General features: G+C 39.9%; 2 protein-coding genes across 7 annotated transcripts in view; one reads left to right on the forward strand and one right to left on the reverse strand.

The window, feature by feature from the left end:
* The window catches only part of KIF24 (kinesin family member 24), an 82865-nt gene extending 76586 nt beyond the window's left edge, over positions 1-6279 (forward strand). The window contains exon 14 of the mRNA XM_070431329.1: positions 5946-6279. The gene's annotated coding sequence lies outside the window, so the exon portion shown is untranslated. The remainder of the gene's footprint in view (positions 1-5945) is intronic.
* Positions 1-25546, reverse strand: part of UBAP1 (ubiquitin associated protein 1) — a 39689-nt gene that overhangs the window by 3844 nt on the left and 10299 nt on the right. For 4 of the 6 annotated variants that reach the window (XM_070431335.1, XM_070431334.1, XM_070431331.1 and 1 more), the window contains 2 exons: positions 9536-9660; positions 3821-4753 (listed from right to left, as the gene is read on the reverse strand). In XM_070431335.1, coding sequence (XP_070287436.1) covers positions 3821-4753; positions 9536-9660 — 1058 coding nt within the window. Of the gene's footprint in view, positions 1-3820; positions 4754-9535; positions 9755-25546 lie in introns of those variants that run through there. The other 2 variants (XM_070431330.1, XM_070431333.1) reach the window with 2 other exon arrangements.

Below are 25546 nucleotides of genomic sequence, written 5' to 3' on the forward strand. Positions count from 1 at the left end.
GCTGTTCTGCAGTTTGGCCCAGCTCCCAAGAACCAGGAAAAATGTTTCAACAAATTTTTATTTTTTATGTGGGCATGGAGTTAGGAGACAGGGAGTCTGCTGTCCTACAAGCAAGTTCAAAATTATAGAGCTAAAACCAGATGCTCTCCTCAAAGTCAGCTGGGAAAAGCCAAGACTACAGGCCTCAAAATCCATTGTTTCCACTCAACCATTTAACCCACAGTCACAGGGCTCAGTCGTTAGGTTACAGGAGTCAATACACAAATCATGGCGACTGGATCACACCAATCTGGCCACTTTGCAGGCCCCAAGATTGTCTCTCCAGGGTCAGACTCTGCCTGGGCACAAGAATACCAACAGCCAAATAGCATTTTGGTCACACTGGTGGCACAGTACTTTTCGCATCAAAGTATATTAATGTGAACTCCTAGAGGTTAGTTACCAGGCATTTCTGAATCCTGGGGGCCTGGCTATATGGGCTTGACACAGGGCTCTGATCATCAGTTGAAAAATGGAGGTCTATTAGCATTTCAAAGGGGGAATTTCATTTAACACAGCAAACTGACACTGATCCTCCCCAAAGCCTACTAAAATAATAAAAACTATTAACTTTTAAGGTCAAAGAAACAGAGGGAACAGCAGGGGAAAATCTGAAGCTAAGAGGCAAGGTAACAGAAGCAATGGAATTACAAATGAGAGATAGGAGAGGGGTTCAGTATTTGGAAGCAAGAGGTACTGCTGGGATAAAGCAAGAGCACAAAATGAGTGCTCAGAGCAGTAAAAACCTCAGGCAATAAATACCTTTCCCCACCCATCTTCACCCTCCACAGGAGGCAGAAGGTTTAGTCTCTAGTCTAGAAAATGAGAACCAAACAACAAAAAGGAGGTTTAGATACCAGGCATAGCATACAACTGAGAGAGGGACAAGAACCAAAACAGGGATTAATAAGTAAAAGTCTATAGCAGCCTTACCCAAGCTTCCTTAGCCCTCAAGCACAATTCTCTGGAGAAATTATAGCAGCCACAAAGACCTTCACATTTTGCAGGGCTCCCCTCAAAGCCAATTAACTTTCAACCTATAGTGAAGTTTAACAATCAGCAAGCACAGTGGGAAGAGATACTGGCTAAAGTCAGGCAGTTTTATACTGGACTCAGAATAAAGGCACATTATAAGATTGTTCTCTCAAGATGATCCCATGGATTTCTCAACTATTAAGATTAGCTTATGTAAACACTAAAACATGAAGTCAAAATCTGAAAACTAAGATCCAAATATTGGGCCTAAAATAGCCAACAAGAACCAAATTCCAGGAATACTTCCCTGGGAGTTCCTAAGTGAAGTGTGTGTACAGCCCAGATGACCACACCATCACCTCCCCCTGGCCTCAAGTCACTGACTATCTTGGAGGAAAGAGCTTCTCTCACAGAGAAAGGTTCTCACTGTGGGTTTCAAAGACTCATACTAAGAGAGAGGGCCAGGATGGAAACCAGGCTTTGCTCCCTGAGGGTAAGGGTCATGACTTCCTTAGAGAAAGGTTCTGTTTCTATGGGCCCTTGAAGGCAGCAAGTTCCCAGGCCAGCAAGAAACAGAGCCTCTCCCATCCTAAAATGAATGGATCCAAAAGAAACTTCACAATCAGGTGGTTCAAAGAATGATGAGTGTTCTGGTTTGAGAAAGAGCTGTCATTAGTTCATCTAAATGGTTACTATAACTTTAAGGTGAGTCAGGGTGGGGAGGTAGCTGAGGAACCCTAATCTTTCCCAGAGTGCATTTAATTTCTAAAATATACAGTATATTACCCTAGCCAGTCTGGCTCAATGGATAGAGTGTCCGCCTGCAGACTGAAAGGTCCCAGGTTCAATTCCAGGTTACAGGTTCAATCTCCAGTAGGGGGTGTACAGAAGGCAGCTGATCAATGATTCTCTCATCAGTGATGTTTCTAATCTCTCTCTCCCTCTCTTAAATCAATAAAAAAAAATTTCTTAAAAAAATTTTTAAAGAAATACTGCCCTGGGGAGCCAACAGAGTGCCCCCTAAAGTCTCTGAGGAACTGATTTCTAGAAGGTAGCACCAGAGTATTTTGTGTTTTTGTTTTTCTTTTTGTGTGAATCCTCACCAGAGGATATTTTTCCATTGATTTTTAGAGACAGTGAAAGGGAGTGGGGGAGAGACAGTGTTTTTCTTTTTGTGTGAATCCTCACCAGAGGATATTTTTCCATTGATTTTTAGAGACAGTGAAAGGGAGTGGGGGAGAGACAGAGAGAGAGAAACATCAAAATGAGAGAGATACTGGTTGCCTCTGCAACTAAGGTTATGTGCCCTTGATCCGAATCGAACCCGGGACCCTTCAGTCCAAGGGCTATCTACTGAACCAAACCAGCTAGGGCCCATGGAAATTTACAAGCAGCAGTGAGCTCTCTGACAATAGAAGCACTGAAACAGACAATAATTTACCAAGAATGCTATTGCTGGGACCTTACTCTCACTGTGCAGGCCAAGGTTCATCCTTTTACCAACTAATAGCAGGCTTCTTATGGTGTCTGAGAGATATCCCAACAATACAATCAGGCTCCTTTCTGGCTTTAAATACTGTCTTTGATAGGCTGTCATTTTAAGAATCTGTGAACTGGCCCTAACTGATTTGGCTCAGTGGATAGAGCATCGCCCTGCGGACTGAAGGGTCCCAGGTTCGATTTTGGTCAAGGGTATGTACCTTGGTTGCGGGCACATCCCCAGTAGGGGGTGTGCAGGAGGCAGCTGATCAATGTTTCTCTCTCATTGATGTTTCTAACTCTCTGTCCCTCTCCCTTCCTCTCTGTAAAAAAATCAATAAAATATGTATTTTAAAAAAAAGAATCTGTGGACTGGTCAAAGAAACAGGGAACAGCAGAGGAAAATCTGACTTCCATGGTTTCTATCCTAGAATGCAACAGTGTATACACTCTGTGACAAAACAAGCTCACCTCACATGCAACTTTTTGTGTGTGTGACAAAACCAGATTTTCTAAAAGATCATCTGGTTTTGTCACACACACAAAAAGTTGCATGTGAGGTGAGCCTGTATTTGGAGGTGACGATTCTTCTGTGCACACAGACAAGACAGAGAGGGAAGGCGTCTGGGATATCATATCAGAAGGGGTCAGGGCTGGCACAAGACGCAACTCTCTTATCAACCCATACTTAAACATCAAATCTAAATCCCCACCTTCCCCTCTCCCTCCCTTTGGAGAAAACTGCAAAATTCTTAGCAGAGAGAGAAAAAAAGGAACTGCACCATTAAAACCATTGTGTTTAAAGTGACAAATTTCTGTTTTTCTTGGACTTCCAATACAAATTATCTCCCAGGTACTAAAGCACCACCCAGTCTGAAGAAACACCCACAAATTGGCTGAACCATGGTACACACAGGAACCAAATTTCAAGGCAGAATGAGGTAGGGAGAAAATATAATGAAGAGTACCAAGCAATCTTAACAAAAAAAACAAAGAAGGCAATAGGAAACAGTTAAAGGGTACAAAAAAAGAAAGCCTTTTAAACAATGCAAACACAAGATATGCACCACAGAAAAGAAATTGATTAGGCAGGAAAACACCAAAATATGCAGGCAGGAACAAGCCAACATCAACTCGAGTAGGTGGAGAGCTAATAATACTTGTCCTCAGGAAAATAACCAGAACTACATATACTTATAGTATAAGCAAGGTCAATCTGGCCATGCCCATCTTGCCCTAAACCTTAAAAAGAATGTGAGGATGGCAACTGCTAAGCAGAATTTACAAATCTTTGGAGCTTTAACTTAGGGGGATTTAAAAGGCTTACCGTGGAACCTGTATTTGGAGGTGACGATTCTTCTGTGCACACAGACAAGACAGAGAGGGAAGGCGTCTGGGATATCATATCAGAAGGGGTCAGGGCTGGCACTTCTGTACCACTGTCCAAGTTCAAAGTTGAAAGCCCAAGACTCTGATGCCCACTGAGCTCACTGGCACTGCTTTGGGTGGAAGGCTTTAGGGAATTCTGGAACGTGCCATTGCGGAGGCAGGATGTGCTATGGAAAGTGCTTGCCAGCTTGGCTGTTTTCTGATTACTGTCATCAGAGTCAAGTTTGGGGAAGGACAGGGATTTGATATTGCTTACTGCAGGAATGGGGGGGAGGGACACTTTGGAAGACAGCGACATCTTTTCACAGTTGCCCAACTGTGGTAAGGTTATAAAGCCATTGGGTTTATGAAGAGGCTTGAAATCTAGTGTTGCCCGCTCCAAAGATGCCAGGACTTCTTCATCCTGTAACACAGATCCAGAGCCACCTCTGGGCAAGTTACTATCCAATAACTGAGCCATAATGGGTCCAGTGGTTCCTACCAGAATGTTTCTCAGTTCTTCCTTCTCATCAATAGTTTTTAACTCGAGATTATCAAATGGGTCTTCTTCACACTCAAAGTCAGCAGGATTGAAATCTGCCTTTGTGTGGGGTGGGCTGAGAACTTTCTGTTTCATGGTACTGCTGTACCGAGTCGGGGTGAGGATGCTGTTGTGCTGTAAGGTGGCAAGGATGGGGTTAATAGGAGGTGGCATTGTGGCTGTACTGTGAGTCTTGGAGAAGCTCATTTTGTTATCTCCCTCTGGGCCACTCTTAGAATTCACTTTAGCTTCTGCTTCCTCAGCCTTCCGCTCTGCTTCCCGCTGGGCTTCATGGATTTTCTTAATATCTTCAGCCCACTCAATGGTTTTCCTTTCCAAGGAGAAGTCATACTGCAAAGATATATCAGAGAAAGAAGATGTGAACCCAAGTGGCTGCCGCTCCCCAACGCAGCATTTCAGGTGTATTGGATGATCTACACTCAAGAAGAATAAAACTTCCTAATCTTATAGGATTTAATCAAAGTATGCTCCCGGATTACTTCTAGAAATTAACTAAAAAGAGCTCCCACCACCTCGAGTCCTATGCACCAGGCCAAATGTTACAGTCACATTCCCTTGCTTCTCTCCCCTCAGGCCATGTCCCTTCCTAGATTTCTTCATTGGTGGCTCAAAGCTCAGCCATCAGCTCTATGATGCTTTGCTGATGGCCTATTCCTTCCTCTGAAATCTTACAAAGATCTGTCTCTACCATTTGATGCAGAGTACATGTGACCACAATAGCTTTAATCTTTCTCTAAACCAGGAGTGGGGAACCTTTTTTCTGCCCAGGGCCATTTGTATATTTGTAACATCATTCTCGGACCATATAAAATTATCAACTTAAAAATTAGCCTGCTATATTTGGTCAAACATTTAATTAATGCCTTGGCAAGGCCAGACCAACCAAGTGATTTCACAGGCCTTTATGGCCTGCAGGCCAGATGATCTCAGCCTTGCTCCAAACACTTCCCCGACAATATCACATGCCTCTTATGGGCAGCAAACTGGGCTTTAGGTCTTAAGATCTCTATTATCTAGCACAAATGCCCTAATAGATCATGTGCTGGATAATAACAGTCCCTAACATTTAAGAAGCACTTACAAGGTACATGCATGATTTGAAGCAGAGTTTATGTAATAACCCTAGATTTTACAACAACCCTTTAAAGTAGGTACCACTGCTCAAGGTAATAAAGCTATTAAGTGGTAGAGCCTGGATTTGAACCCAGGCAATCTAACTAAATATGCTTCTTAAAACCACGATCAACTTATAACAAACGATTGTACTCTAAGTGCAGGAAAACTGCTTATTAAGAAATCTAGACATATTCAAATTAAGATTTTACAGAGCAAATTGCCTAAGAATTTACTTAATGGATCCTTAACAATACCTTAAAGTATACAGCTCAATTTACAAAAATTTCATTTGCACACCTGAAAAAAATACACTCTTATATGAAATCCACCCAGGGATAGGAGGAAAAACCTTTGATGTTCACCCTAAAGCACCAAAGCTAATCAATGTCTTGTGTGCACGTTCAAGGTTGGAGACACATTAAGAGTAAAAGAAGGGGAAAGGAGAGAAAAGAGTAGAAGAAACCTCTGGTCATTCCCAAGCCTTTCAGCTTCAAACTACACAAGAGAAGCCTGGAAATGCGCATATCAAGTTCACTTACACCCCTGAGCCAGCTGCTGGGCATCAGAAAGACACCTGAGGATTGCAGTGCTTCCTTTCTGTCACTAACAGCATAGTAAGAAAACAGCACTTGGGCAAAGGCTGCTGCTTGTAACTGTGGAGGAAATCCAATTTTGCAAGTGGTTTCCTCCACCAAAAACTGAGGCTGTAACCAACTTCCTGATGCCTGTAAACACATGTGTCCGATGTTTTATTCCCAAAAATAATTGGAAATTTCTTTCCTTTTTAATAAAAATCTTTACCAAGCTTTTGGTTTTTAACTACTAAAGTAATGTAGAATACATGGAACATAGAAAAATACAGGAAAAAATAGCAGAAACATTACAGTAAAAAATAAGAGTGTGGTCTGAGTGTACTATAATAAACAGTAAAACAATTATGGAATATTAGAAACCAGAATAAGCATTATAAGTGCATTATTTTGTTTAATCCTTACAATAACTTTAAAAGGTAATTATTCCCATTTTACAGATGAGGAAATGGAGGCTTGGGAGTTTAAGCAATCTATACAAGATGATTCATGGCAATTCCAGTCCATGATTGAGTGACACCAGAATCCACTCTAAACCTTTACACTAAGGGCCACCCCCACTGCTGTGGCTACCACTACCACCACATTCAATGAAAGCTTTCTCGACCCTGGATGCAAGGGTTATGTATGTTTTTTTCACTGGCTCCCCTTGATGAATTTTCAGCTGAAAAATGGAGTTTGTACTACCATGTAAGGGCAAATAAGGCAAAGTTATAGGAAGCTTCAAGTTAGCCGTCTATGGTTCTAGGTCTGATTCTTCTCTGTATTGGGAGGGATCCAGCACCAATACCACAGCCAAATTCCCCATGGAGACCCCAGGCAGTCAAAATTTAATGCTAATCTGCAATTAGAGAACAAAAAAATTTCAGCTGGCCCACACTGGAAGAGAGCTCAGAGCCTAGCTCAGAGCCTAGATTTCCCTTTTTGTTACTACTGGGTGCTACTGAGCATAGTGAACACTGATCAATAAACAGAAAATTCACAGCATTCAAAACAAGTTTTCTGAATGGGTCAAGGAAGTGGTGAATAATATGAGAATAAAAGATGGAGGTGTACAGCCTAAGTGCCCATCAGCAGATGAGTAGATTAAAACGCTGTGGTACATCTACACAATGGAATACTACACTGCTGTAAAAAAGAAGGAACTTTTACCATTTGCAACAGCATGGATGGACCTGGAGAGTATTATGCTAAGCAAAATAAGCCATTTGGAGAAAGATAAGTATCACATGATCTCACTCCTTTGTGGACTAATGAATAACATAAACTGATGAACAAAAATAGATCCAGAGACAGAGAAGCATTGAACAGACCATCCAACCTCAGAGGGAAGGCGAGAGTGGGGTGGGGTAAGAGATCAACCAAAGGACTTATATAAGCATATAAGCATAACCCATGGACACAGACAGTAGGGGGGTGAGGGCATGTGCTAGGGGGTGGGAACGGCTGGGGAGAGATCAATGGAGGAAAAAGGAGACGTATGTAATACTTTAAACAATAAAGAATTATAAAAAAGATGGAGGTGTTTCTTAATCATATTGCTAATAGTATCCTACACAGAGAGGTGTTTACCAAATATTTGTTGTTGCAAACAAAACAAGGTAAAACATTATAAGGGAAATCTATATCTTTTCTGGTCCAATAGTCTCCATACACAAAAGGAATATCAATCAATTCAGTATTCAAAAATATATGATACTCAACATCATTAGTAACCAGGGAAATGTACATCAAAACCACAATAAGACACTATTACAGAAGAGTGTATAAAGACAGAATATAACAAAAGCTGGCAAGGATATGGAGGAATTAAAACCCTCATGCAGTGTGAGTGTGATAAAATAATGCAACCACTTTGGAAAACAGTCTGACAATTCCTCAAAAGGTTATAGATACCATATGGCCCAGCAATTCCACTCCTAGGTATTTACCCAAGAAAACTGAAAGCCTATGTCCACACAAAAACCTGTATACAAATGTTCATAGCAGCATTATTCCTAACAGTCAAAAAGTGGAACCTACTAAAATATGTATCAACTGATGAACAAAATATGGTATTATCGATACAATGGATTGTTATTCAGCCATAAAAATAAATAAAGTACTAATATTTCATTCATACAATTTGGACAAACCTTGAAAACATTATGCTAGGTGAAATAAGCCAGTTATAAAAGGCTATATGTTGTATTATTCCATTTATATGATATGTCCAGAATAAGCAAATTTATAGAGACAGAAAGTAAATTTAGTGTTTGCTAGGGGCTGGGGACAAGGGAAAATAGGGAGTAACTTAATGGGCACTGGAGTTTTTTGGGGGTGATGAAAATGTCCTGAAATTAGATCATAATGATGATTATACAACTCTGAATATACTAAAAACCACTTATTTGCACACCTTAAAGGGTGATTTTTATGGTATGTGAATTATATCTTAGTAAAGCTGTTATTTTTTAAAACATAACTGAAATATTCCCACTATGATTACTCACTGCATATAGACTGAAAGATACAACAAAGAATCCTTTTTAGAATGACATGCTAATGCCTCATTAAATCTCCCATAAACAAAACAACTTTGAAAAAAAAGTATATTTAAAAAAATCTTAAGTCACAGAAAGAAGTTTGAATTAGTGTACTATTTTTCCACCTGACCCCTTCTCTAAACTGTAAGCTCTTCGAGGACAGCGATTAAGGCATTTCTCTCTATCCTCAGCCTAGCAGAGCACCACTCAAAAGCAAGCATTCAATAAATGTGTACTGAAGGAAGAAAGGAAGTCATATAACATAGGGCTCTTTGCTGTTTTCAAGAATTCTATATATACATTTATATGTAACTGAGCTTTAAGATGAGAGGGTTCAGAAAGAAGCTTTTGAGAAGATGGCATTTCAGCACAATTCTAGAAGAGCAACAGCTTTTAGTACGGTGAGAAAGAGAAAAATACCCCAAATGGAGATAACAGCTCAAGAGAAAAAGCATGTTATATACCCAGTATGTTCAACAAATTGCTAGTAACCTAGTTTGGAGGGAACATGGATAGACAGTAATGGGGAGACACAACAGAGAGAAAAATGTTATCTAACTCGAGTGACAGAGAGGTAATGAGGATATTAATAAAGAAAAGGAAAAGAAGCAAATAAGATAGGCAATGGGGATTCATTTTGAACAAGGCATAGAATTCCAGGATATATAATCTAACACATTACAAAAGATCTGTAATAGATATATAGGTGTGTGTGTGTGTGTGTGTGTGTGTGACACAATGTAAGCCAAGCAATAAAAAGCTTAAGAAAAACAAATAAGAGATATGAGAATGGGGTTTTTTTTTTCTATTTCACTATACATCCAATTCTTACTCATTAAATTTTTAAATGCACTGAACTTTAACTAAATATCACCACTTACCTGTACTTCTCTGACAACCTGCAAACAATCAGGCAAGGAGAAGCCAATAGGTAGACCAACTTTAGCTGGTGTTTTGAATTTGTCTCCTATCTTAAATGGGACATCATCAAGGTAACTGAAAGTCCCTACAATCAAAAATAAAGTAGAAAATATCAGCAAAAATCTTATTTGTTTTGCTATAAACTTATGTCTAGGATACAACATTAATATATGCTATCCTAAGACTAGAAGTTCCTTCTCTGACTGCTTACCTTCTCTCCTGACCTCTAAAGAAAAATCCTACTTGATCTTATTAGGGTTTATTTTCAATTATACATAGTGTAAAAGCCAAAGTACTCAGAGGACTAAAAGGTCTCCTCAATGCTCATAACCTCTCTCGCTTCAATTCCTAGTAGTTGCCTCCTAGCTCACACTGCAGTTAAGTCACAGTCATAACTGGTTCAAATGCAAGTCAAAAATTCTGCACGGGCTGCTCTCTCTATCTGGGATGTTCTTCCCTCAGATATTCATGTGACTTATTTCATTACCCCCTTAAAGTATTTATTCAAATATTACTATCTCAATGAGGTTTACCCTGACCACCCTATTTAAAATTACTACCCCAGCCCTAACTGGTTTGGCTCAGTGGATAGAGCGTCGACCTGCGGACTCAAGGGTCCCAGGTTCGATTCTGGTCAAGGGCATGTACCTTGGTTGTGGGCACAACCCCGGTGGGGAGTGTGCAGGAGACAGCTGATCGATGTCTCTCTTTCATCGATGTTTCTAACTCTCTATCCCTCTCCTTTCCTCTCTGTAAAAAAAATCAACAAAATATATTTTAAAAAATAAAAATAAAAATAAATTACTACCCCACCCTTACTGCAATATTCCCATGTTACCATCTATCTTTTCCCCATAGCACTTACTCCCTTCTAACATATTATATAATTCACTTTATAATTATACTTACTGTCTATCTTGCCCAATGGAACGTAAGCTCCTTGTAGGCAAGTATTTAAGATGATTTTACTCACACTAATGTAGTCTCAAAACCTACAACATTGCCTGGCACATATTGGGCATTTAGTAAATACTGTTGAATTGATGACAGAATCTCCACAAAAGAACCTCTTTGATTAGGATTTCTCTACTTCAGTAGGAATCACTTATTAATTACTATAAAGAATTACTCGTTTTTTTGTTTTCAAGACTACATTCTGGATAGATGTGTAAATATTTTAAGCACAGCACTTATGAAAAAAGGAAAGCCCTGAGCAATGTTGCTCAGTGGTTAGGGTGTCTACCCACATACCTACAGGTCACTGGTTCGATTCCTGGTCAAGGGAACATATCTGGGTTGTAGGTTAGATGCCCGACCCCAGTTGGGGCACAGGGGGAAAGCAACCAATCGATGTATCCCTCTCACTGAGATGTTTCTCCCTTTCTCTCCCTTTCTCTCTCTCTCCCCCTCCCCCTTCCACTCTCTAAAAATCAATGGAAAAAATAACCCCAGGTGATGATTAACCAAAAAAAAAAAAGAAAAAAGAAAAACAAGGAAAACCATCTGAATCAGATTAGGGTTATCAAGAGACATAACTAAATGGCTTTAACTCCCTAAAGTTGTCTGCCGACCCAGCCAGTGTGGCTCAGTGGTTGAGCATCAACCTATGAACCAGGAGGTCACAGTTTAATCCCCAGTCAGGACTTATCCCCAGGTTGCTGGCTCAGGGTGCAGGCATGATCCCCAGTAGGGGGCTTGGAGGAGGCAGCCAATCAATTATTCTTTCTCATCATTGATGTTTCTCTCTCTCTCTCTCCCTTCCTCTCTGACATAAGTAAAAAATATCCTATAATATAAAAGGGTAATATGCAAATCAACCAAAGGGCAGAACCAGTCACTATGACGCACACTGACCACCAGGAGGCAGACAGATGCTCAACGCAGGAGCTGCCCCCTGGTGGTCAGTACGCTCCCACAGAGGGAGTGCCACTCAGCCAAAAGCCGGGCTCACAGCTGGCGAGCACAGTGGCGGTGGCGGGAGCCTCTCCCACCTCCGAGACAGAACTAAGGATGTCAGTCAGACATCCCCCAAGGGCTCCCGGACTTCGAGAGGGCGCAGGCTGGGCTGAGGGATTCCTGCCCCCATCCTCCGAGTGCACAAATTTCGTGCACTGGGCCCCTAGTATTTAAATAAATAAATAAAGGTTGTCTGTCTATCACAGCTGAATAATACAGAAAGACCAGGACACCATCACAGATTTATAGAGTCAGACAAAATGAGAGTGCTTCTTATATGACTCTCTACCTATACCGTACAAGGCCCAAGAAATCATTTGGTCTGGCCCTGCCAAGGCATTAGGGGTGAGTTAATGAAATGTCTGATCAAATATAGCAGGCTAATATTTAAGTTTATAATACTGTATGGCCCATGAATGATGTTATAAATATACAAATGGCACTTGGCAGAAAAAGGGTTCCCTACCCCTGATCTATACACTCTAAACTGGACAATGGGTTCTTTCCTGGACCAGGTTTGTGGCTAAGTTACTGGTAGACCATCACAGACAATGAAACATACTTGATAAAATGAATTTTGACCCTAGCCAATATGGCTCAGTGCATCGGCCTGTGGACTGAAGGTTCCTGGGTTCGATTCCGGTCAAGGGCATATGCCCAGGTTGTGGGCTCGATACCCAGTAGGAGCCGTGCAGGAGGCAGCCAATCAATGACCCCCAATAGGGGGCATGCAGGAGGCAGCCAATCAATGATTCTCATCACTGATATTTCTCTCTCTCTCTCTCCCTCTCCCTCTCTGAAATCAATAAAAATAAGTAAAATAAAATGAGTTTTGCTTTTGGAATATTAGCAGCTACTAAAATAAGGTTTATTTCTGAGCCTCACACTAGTGTATTTTCTTGAGTACTAACAGACAGAATGAAAAACAATATACCTCTTCCATGAAGATGACTTCTTTCCCTTCTAAGAACTCTATAGATTTAAAGACCTAGCAAGGTCAAGATATATTTGTAATCTTGTCATCATTTCCAATCTTGTTGCAGATATTGGTCTGATACACCTGAAACCCTCCATCAGGAAAAAGACCCCTACTCTCCCCCTAGCTGGAATCAAAACATTGTCATTCAACTTGCAAATTAAATCCATAAGTATTCAATTTAATAATTTTTCTGGGGCATAACCATAATTATTAACACTAGGAAAATTTCCAAATTGGTCATACCCTTATAAGTACTGTTTTCTCAGCTGGCAATACCTATCACATTCCCACCCTTATTTACTTGATTAAAAAATTTTAGTCCTTTAAGAATGAGCTTGCCCTGGCTGGTTTGGCTCAGTGGATAGAGCGTCGGCCTGTGGACTGAAGGCTTGATTCCGGTCAAGGGCACATGCCTGGGTTGTGGGCTCGATCCCCAGTGAGGGGCGTGGAGGAGGTGGCCGATCGGTGATTCTCTCTCATCATTGCTGTTTTTCTTTCTTTCTCTCTCTCTCTCCCTCCCTCCCTCCCTCCCTACCTCTGCCTTCCTCTCTGAAACCAATAAAAATATATTTTAAAAAAGAAAAAATAAATAAAAATAAAAAAGAATGAGCTTAAGAACACCTTCCTTCTCCATCTCAGAAAACCTAATTCATAACACCTCAGGTCTTACCTCTGTGTTATTAATAGTTCATTTCCATTGATAATATTTATCAAATGATGAGAAAGAATCATTGATCGGCTGTCTTCTCCACGCCCCCTATGGCGGATCATACTTCCCCCACAGACTATAAGTGATCATTTAAATGTTCCTTAGTAAGGGATAAATGTCTCATCTCCACATCCCCCAAGCTCAGTATAATGTCTGGCAGATGAGATTTGCTAAATAAGTGAAGAACAAAGAAAGAAGACATGGTCTTATACTTCTTTCATATTTAACTCTCAACCCCACACTAACTCACATTCAATTAATATTAAAATTCAAAATTATTTACCTAAAATGGCAAAGCTAGTCATGAAAATGTTTTATTAGAGCAAGACACAGCACATTTATAAGATTCTGGACGAAGTCACAAAAATGTAACAGGTGAAAAAAAAATCACCTAACTTGCCAACAAAACCAAGTGCTGATTACAACACTAAAACCTTCTGCCACTTATAAAACGCTTTATGCTATCAAGATTAAAAACAAAGCTCTTTTTAATTTTAAACCATTTTTATCTGTCTTCCATGAAAATGAGTGCTCAAATGTTCCTGAAAGTTATATTCTATCTTTGGTTAGTACCCTGATTAATTGAAAACAAAGCTGAAATTAGCATTTTCTAAGCAGTACTGGAAAGAATAAAATCAAGTTAACAATCAAAAAATTAAGTATTTTGCTTAAAATATGATATATATTACAAAAAAACCCTATCCATAGTAACACAAGCCTATACAATATACAAGTATAAGAAAATCTATCCACATTAATCCTAACAAAATTTTCCTAAACAGTTCTATTATATGGTAATGAAAAATTTGGGGGAGGGGGACAATCTATAAAAAATACTAAAGATATCTGAGAATGAGAATATCTTTCAAGAAAGGTGTTCAGTTTCCTTGCCTACCTTTCAGTTAGGAAACTATAACAGTGTTACATACACTAATGACTTAATATTCTATAGATGGAACTAGGCCCTGGCTTAGGGACAGACAAGATCAACTAGAACACCGTTAAACAACTAACTTAGCACCAATTACAGGTATCTACTTTAAAAAGTAGTTTCAGCCTGGCCAGCATGGCTCTGCGTTTGCGCATTGACCTATGAATCAGAAGATTACGGTTCAACTCCTGCTCAAGGCACATGCCCAGGTTGCAGGCTTGATACCTGTGAAGAATACGCAGTGTGGGGCATGGAGGAGGCAGCCAATCAATGATTATCTCTCCCTCTCTGAAATCAATAAAAGCATGTTTTAAAAAGTAAATAAATAAAATAAAATTCAGTTTCATTTCACTAACATCAATGCCATGGTGATTTAGCACATCCCCTAACCTTCCCTTAGTCCTTTAAACTTTGTTAACAGGGAATGAACGTTCTGTGATTATTGGGAGGAGGGGATAGAAATAAAGAACAAAAATGCATTTAAAGCGATGGCAACAACAAAAAGCAACCTTTTGAATAATGGACATTTTGAATAATCACAATTCTGTGAGCATTACAAAGAATATATTTTGCAAATACTAATATAACCATGCCTTAGGAACTATTCTTTTTTTCAATACATCAGAATATCTATTTAAACATATCAATTTCTTTTTTTCTCAATACATTTTCTTTTTAAAATAGATTCAATAAAAACTCAACCTACATGGACCAGAGAATTAAGCATTGTGGCTATTTCCTGGCTCACCCCAAACACCTTTAGTTTCAGTCTTTATTACTGAAAATCTTTCTAAAACATCCAAGCCCATTTTCCTATGTTCAATTTAGAAAACGAAAGTATATCTCTGATAACTGAGGCTATGGCAGTCCTTGAAGTCAGGTTCTGCACATCACTTTGCATTCTATCATGGTGGAAGAGACTGGGCTGCATGTGTAATGACTCATTATAAATTTTGGGAAGGCTTCATTCTGTTCTCTTTCTTTCTAAATTGCTAATATGCTTATGATCTTGTGACCTATTTGTTTCTGAAAAAAAGACTACAATTCCATGTGGAAGAGAAATTCCTAATAGAAGAAAACAAATGGATTATGCTTAATTCTGGTTTTACTGTTAATTCAAATTCATCCAAACAGGTTTTGAAAAAGAAGAACAGAACAGATCAAACTTAAAATTGTGTGGAAAATTGCAATTTCATGATTGGATATCACTACCTTAAAGGCTAAATCGAGTAACACTTGCAAAATCTGATAGATAGATGATAGATAGATAGATAGATAGACAGACAGATAAGAGTCTCTCTCTCTCTCACTCACACACACACACACACACACACGCACACGCACACGCACGCACACGCACGCACATGCACACAGATCTGCTCAGAGAATGTAAAGTAGGAAGGAAATGTTACTCATACCCTCCTAACAAAAACAAGCCAGATAACCTGCAAAATGAGCTTTTTAATATACACTATAAGGCATTCAGTAAAAAATAAGACACACAAAGAAGCAAGAAAACATGATCCATCAAGAAAGGAACCAGTCATCAGGCTCAAATCCAGGGATGGCTAAGAAATTGGAATTATTAGAGTTTTAAAATAACTAATAAATATGTTAAAGGATCTAATGGAAGCCGGGCCGGTTTGGCTCAGTGGATGGAGCGTCGGCCTGCGGACTCGGGGGTCCCGGGTTCGGTTCCGGTCAGGGGCATGTGCCCTGGTTGCGGGCGCATCCCCAGTGGGGGGTGTGCAGGAGGCAGCTGATCGATCTCTCTCATCGATGTTTCTGGCTCTCTATCCCTCTCCCTTCTTCTCTGTGAAAAATCAATAAAATATATTTAAAAAAAAAAAAAAAAAAAAAAAAAAAAAAAAAATAAAGGATCTAATGGAAAAGGTAAACATGTGTGAGCAGAAGGGGAATTTCAACAGAGATGGAAATATAAAGAGACAACTGGAAATGCTAGAAATGAAAAAAATGCAGTATCAGAAAAGAAAATTTTGATAGTTCAGATGCCAGGCTATTCACTAATCAGATGATAATCATCAGAGGAAAGAATCAGAGAACTTAGGTCAAAAAAAATTTTTTTAACTGAATGGTGCCTGGCCAGCTGATTGGAGCGTGTCCCATACACCAAAAGGTTGTGGGTTCTACTGTCTAGTAGGGGCACGTTCCCTAGTCAGGACACATAGCTAGGTTACAGGTTCGATCCCTAGTAGGGGCATGTTCAGGAGGCAACCAATCAGTGTTTTTCTCTTTCTCTCCTTCTCCCTTCCTCTCTAAAAAGCAATAAAAACATATCCCCGGGTAAGGATTTTTAAAAAATTTTTTAACTGAATAGAAACATAAAGAGAAAAAAAAAATGAAACAACCTTAAGAGATCTCTGGAACATTATCAAACAGCCTAATGCATATGTAATTAGAGTTTCAAAAGGTTAAGAGAAAGATAATGGGGCAGAAGGAATGTGATAAGAGACAATGGCTGCAAATTTTCCAAAAGTGATTAAAAAAAAATCAACCCAAAGATCCCAGAAGTTTAGCTAACTCTAAGCAAAATAAATACATAGTCTCAGACATATGCCGAAGCAACTTCTTCACCGATACAGATCCTAGGGCATTGGAAACTAAAGAGAAAATAAACAAATGGGACGACATAAAAATAAAAAGCTTCTGCCAAAACCGGTTTGGCTCAGTGGATAGAGCGTCGGCCTGCGGACTGGGGCGTCCCAGGTTCGATTCCGGTCAAGGGCATGTACCTGGGTTGCGGGCACATCCCCAGTGGGAGGTGTGCAGGAGGCAGCTGATCGATGTTTCTCTCTCATCGATGTTTCTCTCTATCTCTCTCCCTTCTTCTCTGTAAAAAATCAATAAAATATATAAAAAAAATAAAAAAAATAAAAAAAATAAAAAATAAAAAGCTTCTGCACAGCAAAAGAAACCATCAACAAAACAACAAGAAAGCCCACTACATGGGAGAACATATTTGCCAATGTTATTACTGATAAGGGTTTAATCTCCAACATTTACAGGGAACTCATACAACTCAACAAAAGGAAGATAAACAATCCAATCAAAAAATGGGCAAAGGACCTAAATAGACACCTTTCAAAAGAGGACATTCAGAAAGCCAAGAGACATATGAAAACATGCTCGAAGTCACTAATCATCCGAGAGATGCAAATCAAAACAACAATGAGGTACCATCTCACACCTGTCAGAATGGCCATCATCAACAAATCAACAAACGACAAGTGCTGGAGAGGATGTGGAGAAAAAGGAACCCTCGTGCACTGCTGGTGGGAATGTAGACTGGTGCAGCCACTATGGAAGACAGTATGGAGTTTCCTCAAAAAACTGGAAATGGAACTCCCATTTGACCCTGTGATCCCACTTCTAGGAATATATCCCAAGAAATCAGAAACACCAATCAGAAAGGATCTATGCACCTCTATGTTCATAGCAGCACAATTCACCATAGCTAAGATCTGGAAACAGCCTAAGTGCCCATCAGTAGATGAATGGATTAGAAAACTGTGGTACATCTACATGATGGAATACTATGCTGCTGTAAAAAAGAAGGAACTCTTACCATTTGCAACAGCATGGATGGAACTGGAGAGCATTATGCTAAGTGAAATAAGCCAGTCAATGAAGGAAAAATACCACATGATCTCACCCATTTATGGATAATAAAGACCATAATAAACTTTTGAACAATAATAGATACAGAGGCAGAGCTGCCTCGAACAGACTGTCAAACTACAGTGGGAAGGCCAGGAGGGTTGGGGGGCAGGAGGGGGGCGGGGTAAGAGATCAACCGAAGGACTTGTATGCATGCATATAAGCATAACTAATGGACATAAGACACTGGGGGGTAGGGGCGGCCGGGGGATTGTCAAGGGTGGGAAAAAAAAAAGGAGACATATGTAATACTCTTTGTAATACTTTAAGCAATAAAAAAAAAAAAAAGAAATCACACCAGGGTACATAATAGTCAAAATGTTGAAAACAAAAAATAAAGAGAACATCTTGAAAAAAGGGTGGCAGCATATTAACATATAGGAGAACAATTAAATGATGGTCAACTTCTTTACATTAACACTATAAAGCATTAACAAATAAACATTTAAAACCTTTTTCTATAATATAAAATCCCTTTTTTATTACTAATCAGAAAAAGTATTTCAATATCTTAGCAGAAATTAAACCAAGAGCAAAATGCACCTCTTTAGAGGTGAGCTAAATGGTCATAAATTGGACAGCTTTTGAAAGAGGAAGTTTACTTTTATTAAGTCCAATTATAGAAACATGTTTGCCTAAATTAGAATTTCAAGGTACTTTTTTCAGATATTAAAAAAGTACTTTGTTGAAATATTTTTTAGAATCTCTTAAGTCACTTCTGGAAAATAACTTTTTTCAGATGAAACAAGTAGTTAATGAGATAAAAATTAAAGAGGATTGCCCTAGCTGGTTTGGGTCAGTGGGTAGTGTCTGCCCTCAGACTGAAGGGTGGGAGTTGATTCGGGTCAAATACCTAGGTTGACCCGAATCAACCCTGGATCCCAACCCCCATTGGGGCACATGCAGGAGGCAACCAATGTGTCTCTCTCACATCGATGCTTCTCTCTCTGTCTCTCCCCCTCCCTTCCACTCTCTCTAAAAATCAATGGAAAAATATCCTCGGATGAGTATTAACAAAACAAAATATTAAAGAGGATTGACATTTTAAAGCACTAGAATCCAAGAAAGGCCTGATTTAAACTAAGCCAAGGGTTTGTAATGTACATAAGGACAGTATTTTAAAGGTCTTTGAAAAGTAACTGTTTATATCTCTCATTGTGCTATTTAAGAATACGGTATATGGTTATTAATGACAGTGGAATAAGTTCAACCTTGATTGGAAAGAAGGTAAATCAAATATGAGTCATAAGCGCAGCACAAGAGCTGATCAGCCCAAATATGTAAATAGAAAAAAGGCATTTTCATGAAGCAGTTACCTCCTTGTCCACACCCCAAAAGCCCTAGAAGACTTACACTTACTTACACACACACACACACACACACACACACACACACACTCACACTGACCCCTCAATGGACGGAATATCTAATTTAGGGGGAATACTCTAAATTTTTATCAGATACTCTCTTGACCAAAAGATACAAGTCTAGCTATATGATGCTACCACTAAAACTGAAAAGATCAAGTATCAAGACACAACATAACTGGGGTTCCCATTTTTTACCATGCATTCTACACAAGTAGGCCAAGAAAGCAAGTCTATGTAAAAGAAGAATTAAAATGGATCACATTCACAAAGAAAACAGTGAGGAAAATCTATTTAGCTTCCTGAGAGATGGAGAAAATAGTTTTTTATTCTAGTCAAGGGCATTTACCTTGGTTTCGGGCACATCCCTAGTAGGGGGTGTGCAGGAGGCAGCTGATCGATGTTTCTCTCTCATCAATGTTTCTGACTCTCTATCCCTCTCCCTTCCTCTCTGTAAAAAATCAATAAAATATATTTATTTTTAAAAAAGATTGCCTATTATTCTCCAACTATTACCTTTAATTTCTATTTCTTAAACTACATGATATCTAAAAATAAGATTCTTAAACTAAAAACCCAACCAAAGTCATTGAAACTCAAGTAGGAGCTCAGAGTATTAAAGCAGAAGAAGCCAGAGAGAGAAAGAAAATTTTTTCTCAAATTTTACTCAGGTAGAATGTTTCATTCAACAATAAAACTCTGGTTAGGAATGTAAGAGATAGAGTAAGTTCCTAAAAAGCCTTTATTGATTAGACAACCTCAGATTATAGTCTCTCTAAATGGTTTAACGGAAACACATAACCTGGGGTCCAACTTATTTTCACTCCAATCAAAAAAGGAGTTCCCTAAGGTTAAAGATAGAAAGCTTTTCTTTTTAAATAAGACTCTTAGTTTAAATTTTCAATTTTTGCTATTTCCTCTCACAGGGTGTTTGCTCTCAGTCCTTGGCTCTGTCCTCTCTTTTCTCCTAAAAAAGGGAGGCAGAAGCAACTTCAGATCTGCCTCTCTTATCATTTAAATACAATCATGGGTCACTTAACAACAGAGATATATTCTGAAGCTTTGGTAGGTGGTTTCATCACTGTAAAAACATCATAAAATGCACTCACACAAACCTAGGTACTACAGCCCACTACACATATAGACTATATGGTACAGACTTATTGCTCCTAGGCTACAAACCTATATGTACAGCATGTTAATGCACTGAATACTGTAGGCCACTATAGCACAATGGTAAGTATTTGTTTATCTAAATGTAGAAAAAGTACGATAAAAATATGATATAAAAGATAGAAAACGATACGCCTGTGTAGGGCACTAATCATGAACGACGCTTGCAGGACTGAAAATTGCTCTAAGTCAGTGAGTGAGTGGTGAGGGAATGTAAAGGCCTAGGACATTACTGTAGAATTTGTAAACACTGTACATTTAGACAATTCATTTAAAAAATTTTCTTTCTTCAATAAATTTACCTTAGTTTTACTGTAACTTTTTAACTTTATAAACTTTGCAATTTTTTTAACTTTTCAACTCTTTTGTAATAACACTTAGCTTAAAACACAAATACACTCTACAGCTGCACAAAAATATTTTCTTTATATACTACGGGCCCAGTGCATGAATTCATGCACCTTGAAAGGAAATGTGGACCACAAGGCTGCAGTAGGCACAGGGGCAGGTCTTGGCCTATCCTCCATGCCCCAGCCCAGCCCTCCTGCTATGTCTCCCCCCTGACCCCCCCATCTGCAGGCAACCCCACTCCCGCCGCCACAACTCCCACACGCTGATGGCGCCGGCCCCACTCGCACCTGCTTAAGGTGCAGAGCTATTGGGGCTGGCACCAGCAGTGAGTGCAAGAAGGGCTGGCACCATCAGTGATGCGAGCGGCAGCTGCTGCCCCAATCTCCCCTCGGGAGCCGGAGGAGGTGGAGAAGCCCTGAGGGGCAATTGGGGCCAGCAGCCACCACTCAAACCCACTGATGGAGCGGAGCGATCGCGGTCGGCGCCGGGTGCCAGCAATGGGTGAGAATGGCAGTGCCGGCAGTGGGTGCAAGCAGAGCTGGCACCGGCAGCAGGTACAAGCGCCAGTGGGACCATGGTGCACAGGAGCAAAGAATTTTCAGTAACACCAGAGGCTCACCCTGATGACAGTGACCAGCGCTCCACCTTGGTCTGGCGCCCCGTCACCTGCTCCACCATCCCGCTGTGGCTGACACCCACCATGTTCCGCGCATGCCCCCTGGTGGTCAGCGCATGTCATAGCGACTATTTGTTCGGTTCTGCTGTTTGGTCTATTTGCATATTAGCCTTTTATTATATAGGATTCTTAATTCTATAAGCTTTTCCCTATTTAAAAATTTTTTAATTTTATTACTTTGTTGATGTTAATCCTCACCCGAGGATCCATTGATTTTATAGAGAGTGAAAGAGAGGGAGGGAGGCAGAGAGAGAGAGAAACATTAATGTGAGAGACATCAATTGGTTGCCTGATTTGTTGCCTCCCGCACATGCTCTAGTCAGGTTTGGGTTTGGGTCAGGGTTAGGATTAGAAACTGCAGCTGGGGATCAAACCTGCAACCCAGGTATGTGCCCTCGACCATGAATCAAACCTGAGACCCTCTGGTGCACAGCTGATGCTCTAAATCAGCGGTCTCAACCTGTGGGTTGCGACCCCTTTGGTGATCGAACAACCCTTTCACAGGGGTCGCCTAAGACCATTCTGCATATCACATATTTACATTACGATTCATAACAGTAGCAACATTACAGTTATGAAGTAGAAACAAAAATAATTTTATGGTTGGGTCACATGAGGAACTGTATTTAAAGGGCCAGAAGGTTGAGAACCACTGCTCTAAATACTGAGCCACACTGGCCAGGGCTTTTTGTTTTTACTTTTTAAAATTTTTTGTTAAAAACTAAGACAGAGCCCAGCGTGGCTCAGCGGTTGAGCATAAATCCATGAACCAGGAGGTCATGGTTCAATTCCTGGTTGGGGAACATAACCTGGTTGCAGGTTTGTCACCAGTGTGGGGCATGCAGGAGGCAGCCAATCAATGATTCTCTCTCATCACTGATGTTTCTCTCTCTCTCTCCCTCTCCCTTCCTCTCTTAAGTCAGTAATAAAAAATATATATTTTTTAAAAATAACAAACAAAGAAACTAAGACAGAGCCCTGGCTGGGTAGCTCAGGTGTTCGAAGCACAGTCTCACACATTAAAAGACTGGGGATTCAATTCCCTCCTGGTAGAACTCCTAAAGGAGGCAACCAATTGATATTTCTCTCTCCCATCAATACTAGTATTTCTCTCCCGATCTCCTTCTCTCAAATCAATTTTTTAAAAAAACCAACATATCCTCCTCAGGTGAGAACTAAAAAACAAACACTAGCCTACACAGGGTCATCAGGAGCATCACATCACTGTCTTCCATATCCACCTCTTATCCCACTACAAGGTCTTCAAGGGAAATAACATGCTTGGAGCTGTCATCTCCTATAACAACAGTGCTGACTTCTAAAATACCTCCTGAAGGATCTGTATTGGGCTCTTCTTGAGGAGGTGTCAATCTTCAGAAAACATGTCCACGGGGTTTGCTTCGTTTCTTTTTTCCATCAGCTTTGCTTCTAAGCAAATACTGCACCATAAACATTCCTGTTAATGAAAACCTTGCAGTGTTGAGGTCCATGTTTTGAACTTTTTAAGGAGCTTGTTAAGGTTTACAAAAGCTTTTGCTAAACTCTCCATTGTAAATTTTCTTGGGAGAGGCGGGGGTCTTCTTTTTCCTCTCTTGCAATTTCGCTTTCTCTTGCCTCATTTTCAGCTATGTGTTCCTGTTCCAATTACAATTAACTCCTCATTAGTCAATTACTCAGGAACCACCTTTAAGAGCTGCTCAATGTCATCCTTATCCAGACAGGTTAAAGTTGCTTGCCATCTTTACCACGACTTATTTCTGCAACCTCCTCATGCTTGGCAAATCCTCTGAAGTCACAGATGAACCTCTTGAATGTCTGCTTCCAGATGCCATTCATAACTCCTTGGTGACACCACCCCAAGCTCAAGCAAGTTTCTTGTTGCAGTCATAGATGTTATAATCCTTCCAGAATCGCATCAGTGTCTTCCTCGGCTGCAACAAAAGCCTGGGCAAAGGTCCTCTTCAGGTGATAGGCCTTAAAAGCTACTATAACTCCTTGACCCATTGATTGCATCAAAGAGTGGTATTTGGCGGGAGATTTGATTTTGGGATGAAGATCACCAATAAAAACAGAATGTTCAGGAGGGTTATTAGCAATACACAAAATGTTAAAATAGTACTTCTCCATTTTGCTAGCAAAGCAGTTCAGGAGAGCATCTTGGAAGAGGCGCTTGGTCATCCATGACTACTTACAGTTTCTGTGCCATACTGGCAGTGTGTGCTTAATGATATGTTTCAAGATCCTGGGGTTCTCACTGTGCCAAATCAGAAAGGGTTTCAATTTGTAGCCTGCAATATTGCTCCCAAGCAAGACTGTTCTGTTCTGCCCTGACTGGTTTGGCTCAGCGGATAGAGTGTCGGACCTGCGGACTGAAGGGTCGCAGGTTCGATTCCGGTCAAGGGCATGTACCTTGGTTGCAGGCACATTCCCAGGAGGGGTGTGCAAGAGGCAGCTGAATCGATGTTTCTCTCTCATCGATGTTTCAAACTCTCTATCCCTCTCCCTTCCTCTCTGTAAAAAAAGCAATAAAATATATTTTTAAAAAAATTTTTTTTAAAAAAGACTGTTCTGTTCTCACTGGTAAAAGCCTTGAAACTTGGCACTTATTTAGTCTCCTTAACAGAAGTAAGTCCCTTAGGCATCTGCTTCCAGAATAGGAGGTTTCATCCATATTGAATATTTGCTCTGGCAAGTAATTTTCCTCCACAATCAGCATATCTAGAGTTTCCAAAATTTCTTCAACCTTCACATCTGTCAGACTAACTCACCATTCACTTTTTCATTATGTAATGAATAGCAATTCTTGAATCGTTTAAACCACCTAGACCTAGCAGTAAATACAACATTACAGTCAGGTCCAGGCTTTTCTTTCAAAATCGCAAACAAACTTTTTGATTTGCCTGTGATCATCACAGTGCTGAGAGGGTAGATACACCTATATGTCTGGTCATTAGAAGTTTTTCCATGTCTGTTATAAGACCTTCTCAAATTTTTGTTAGTCTTATTGCCTTCAATGACATAGATCCTTTAACAATTTCCATCACTTTGTTCTTGTTCTTCAAGATTATATGATCAGCCTGGCCAGTGTAGTTCAGTGGTTAAATATCAACCCTATGAACTAGGAGGTCAGGGTTCCATTCCCGGTCAACGAACATGTGTGGGTTGCAGGCTTAATCCCCACTAGGAGTGTGCAGGAAGCAGCAGATCAATGATTCTCTCTCATCACTGATGTTTCTCTCTCTCCCTCTCCCTTTCTCTCTGAAATCAATCAAAATATATATGTATATATAAAAGATTATATGATCATTCAATTTCATTTTTAAAGCACTCAATGTGGCTGCTTAGTGATAACATTAGCAGTGGATATTTGTACACTAGAGGCCATGATGAGCAAAACACAAGATTAAATCAAGCACAAGAGAATATGATGCAATCAAGAGATGCAGCCCTAGCTGGTTTGGCTCGGTGGACAGAGCATTAGCCTGCAGACTGAAGGGTCCCAGGTTCAATTCCGGTCAAAGGTACATGCCCAGGTTGCGGGCTTAATCCCCAGTAGGTAGCCAATGATTCTCTCTCATCATTGATGTTTGTATTTCTCTCTCTCTCTCCCTTCCTCTATGAAATCAATAAAAATATATTAAAAAACAAACAAAAAAAGAGGTGCAATAAACATGAGATGTCTAAGTCTGCTCCCAGCGTAACAGAGCATACTGTGCTATGGCAAACTTCTTTTTATGTAAAAAAAAGTTTTTTTATATAAAAAAAGTATATACAGTATATTCTAAAATAATAAAAAGTGCCTTGGCCGGTTTGGCTCAGTGGATATAGTATCGGGCTGCAGACCAAAGGGTCCGGGGTTCGATTCTGGTCAAGGGCACATGCCCAGGGTTGCGGGCTTGATCCCCAGTAGGGGGAGCAGGGTGTGTGTGCAGGAGGCAGCCAATCAATGATTCTCTCTCATCATTGATGTTTCCATCTCTCTCTCCCTCTCCCTTTATGAAATAAAAATATTTTTAAAATAAAAAGTATAATACAGTAAATTCATAAACCAATAGCACAGTTGTTTACTATTATTATCAAGCATTATATACTGTGTATAATTGTGTATTATTATAAAGTGTCTTCTTTATACCAACATCATCACAAACAAA

The sequence above is a fragment of the Myotis yumanensis genome, unplaced genomic scaffold (assembly GCF_028538775.1).
Source record: "Myotis yumanensis isolate MYYU_CA2020_CCGP unplaced genomic scaffold, mMyoYum1.0.hap1 SCAF_12, whole genome shotgun sequence".
NCBI lineage: Eukaryota > Metazoa > Chordata > Mammalia > Chiroptera > Vespertilionidae > Myotis > Myotis yumanensis.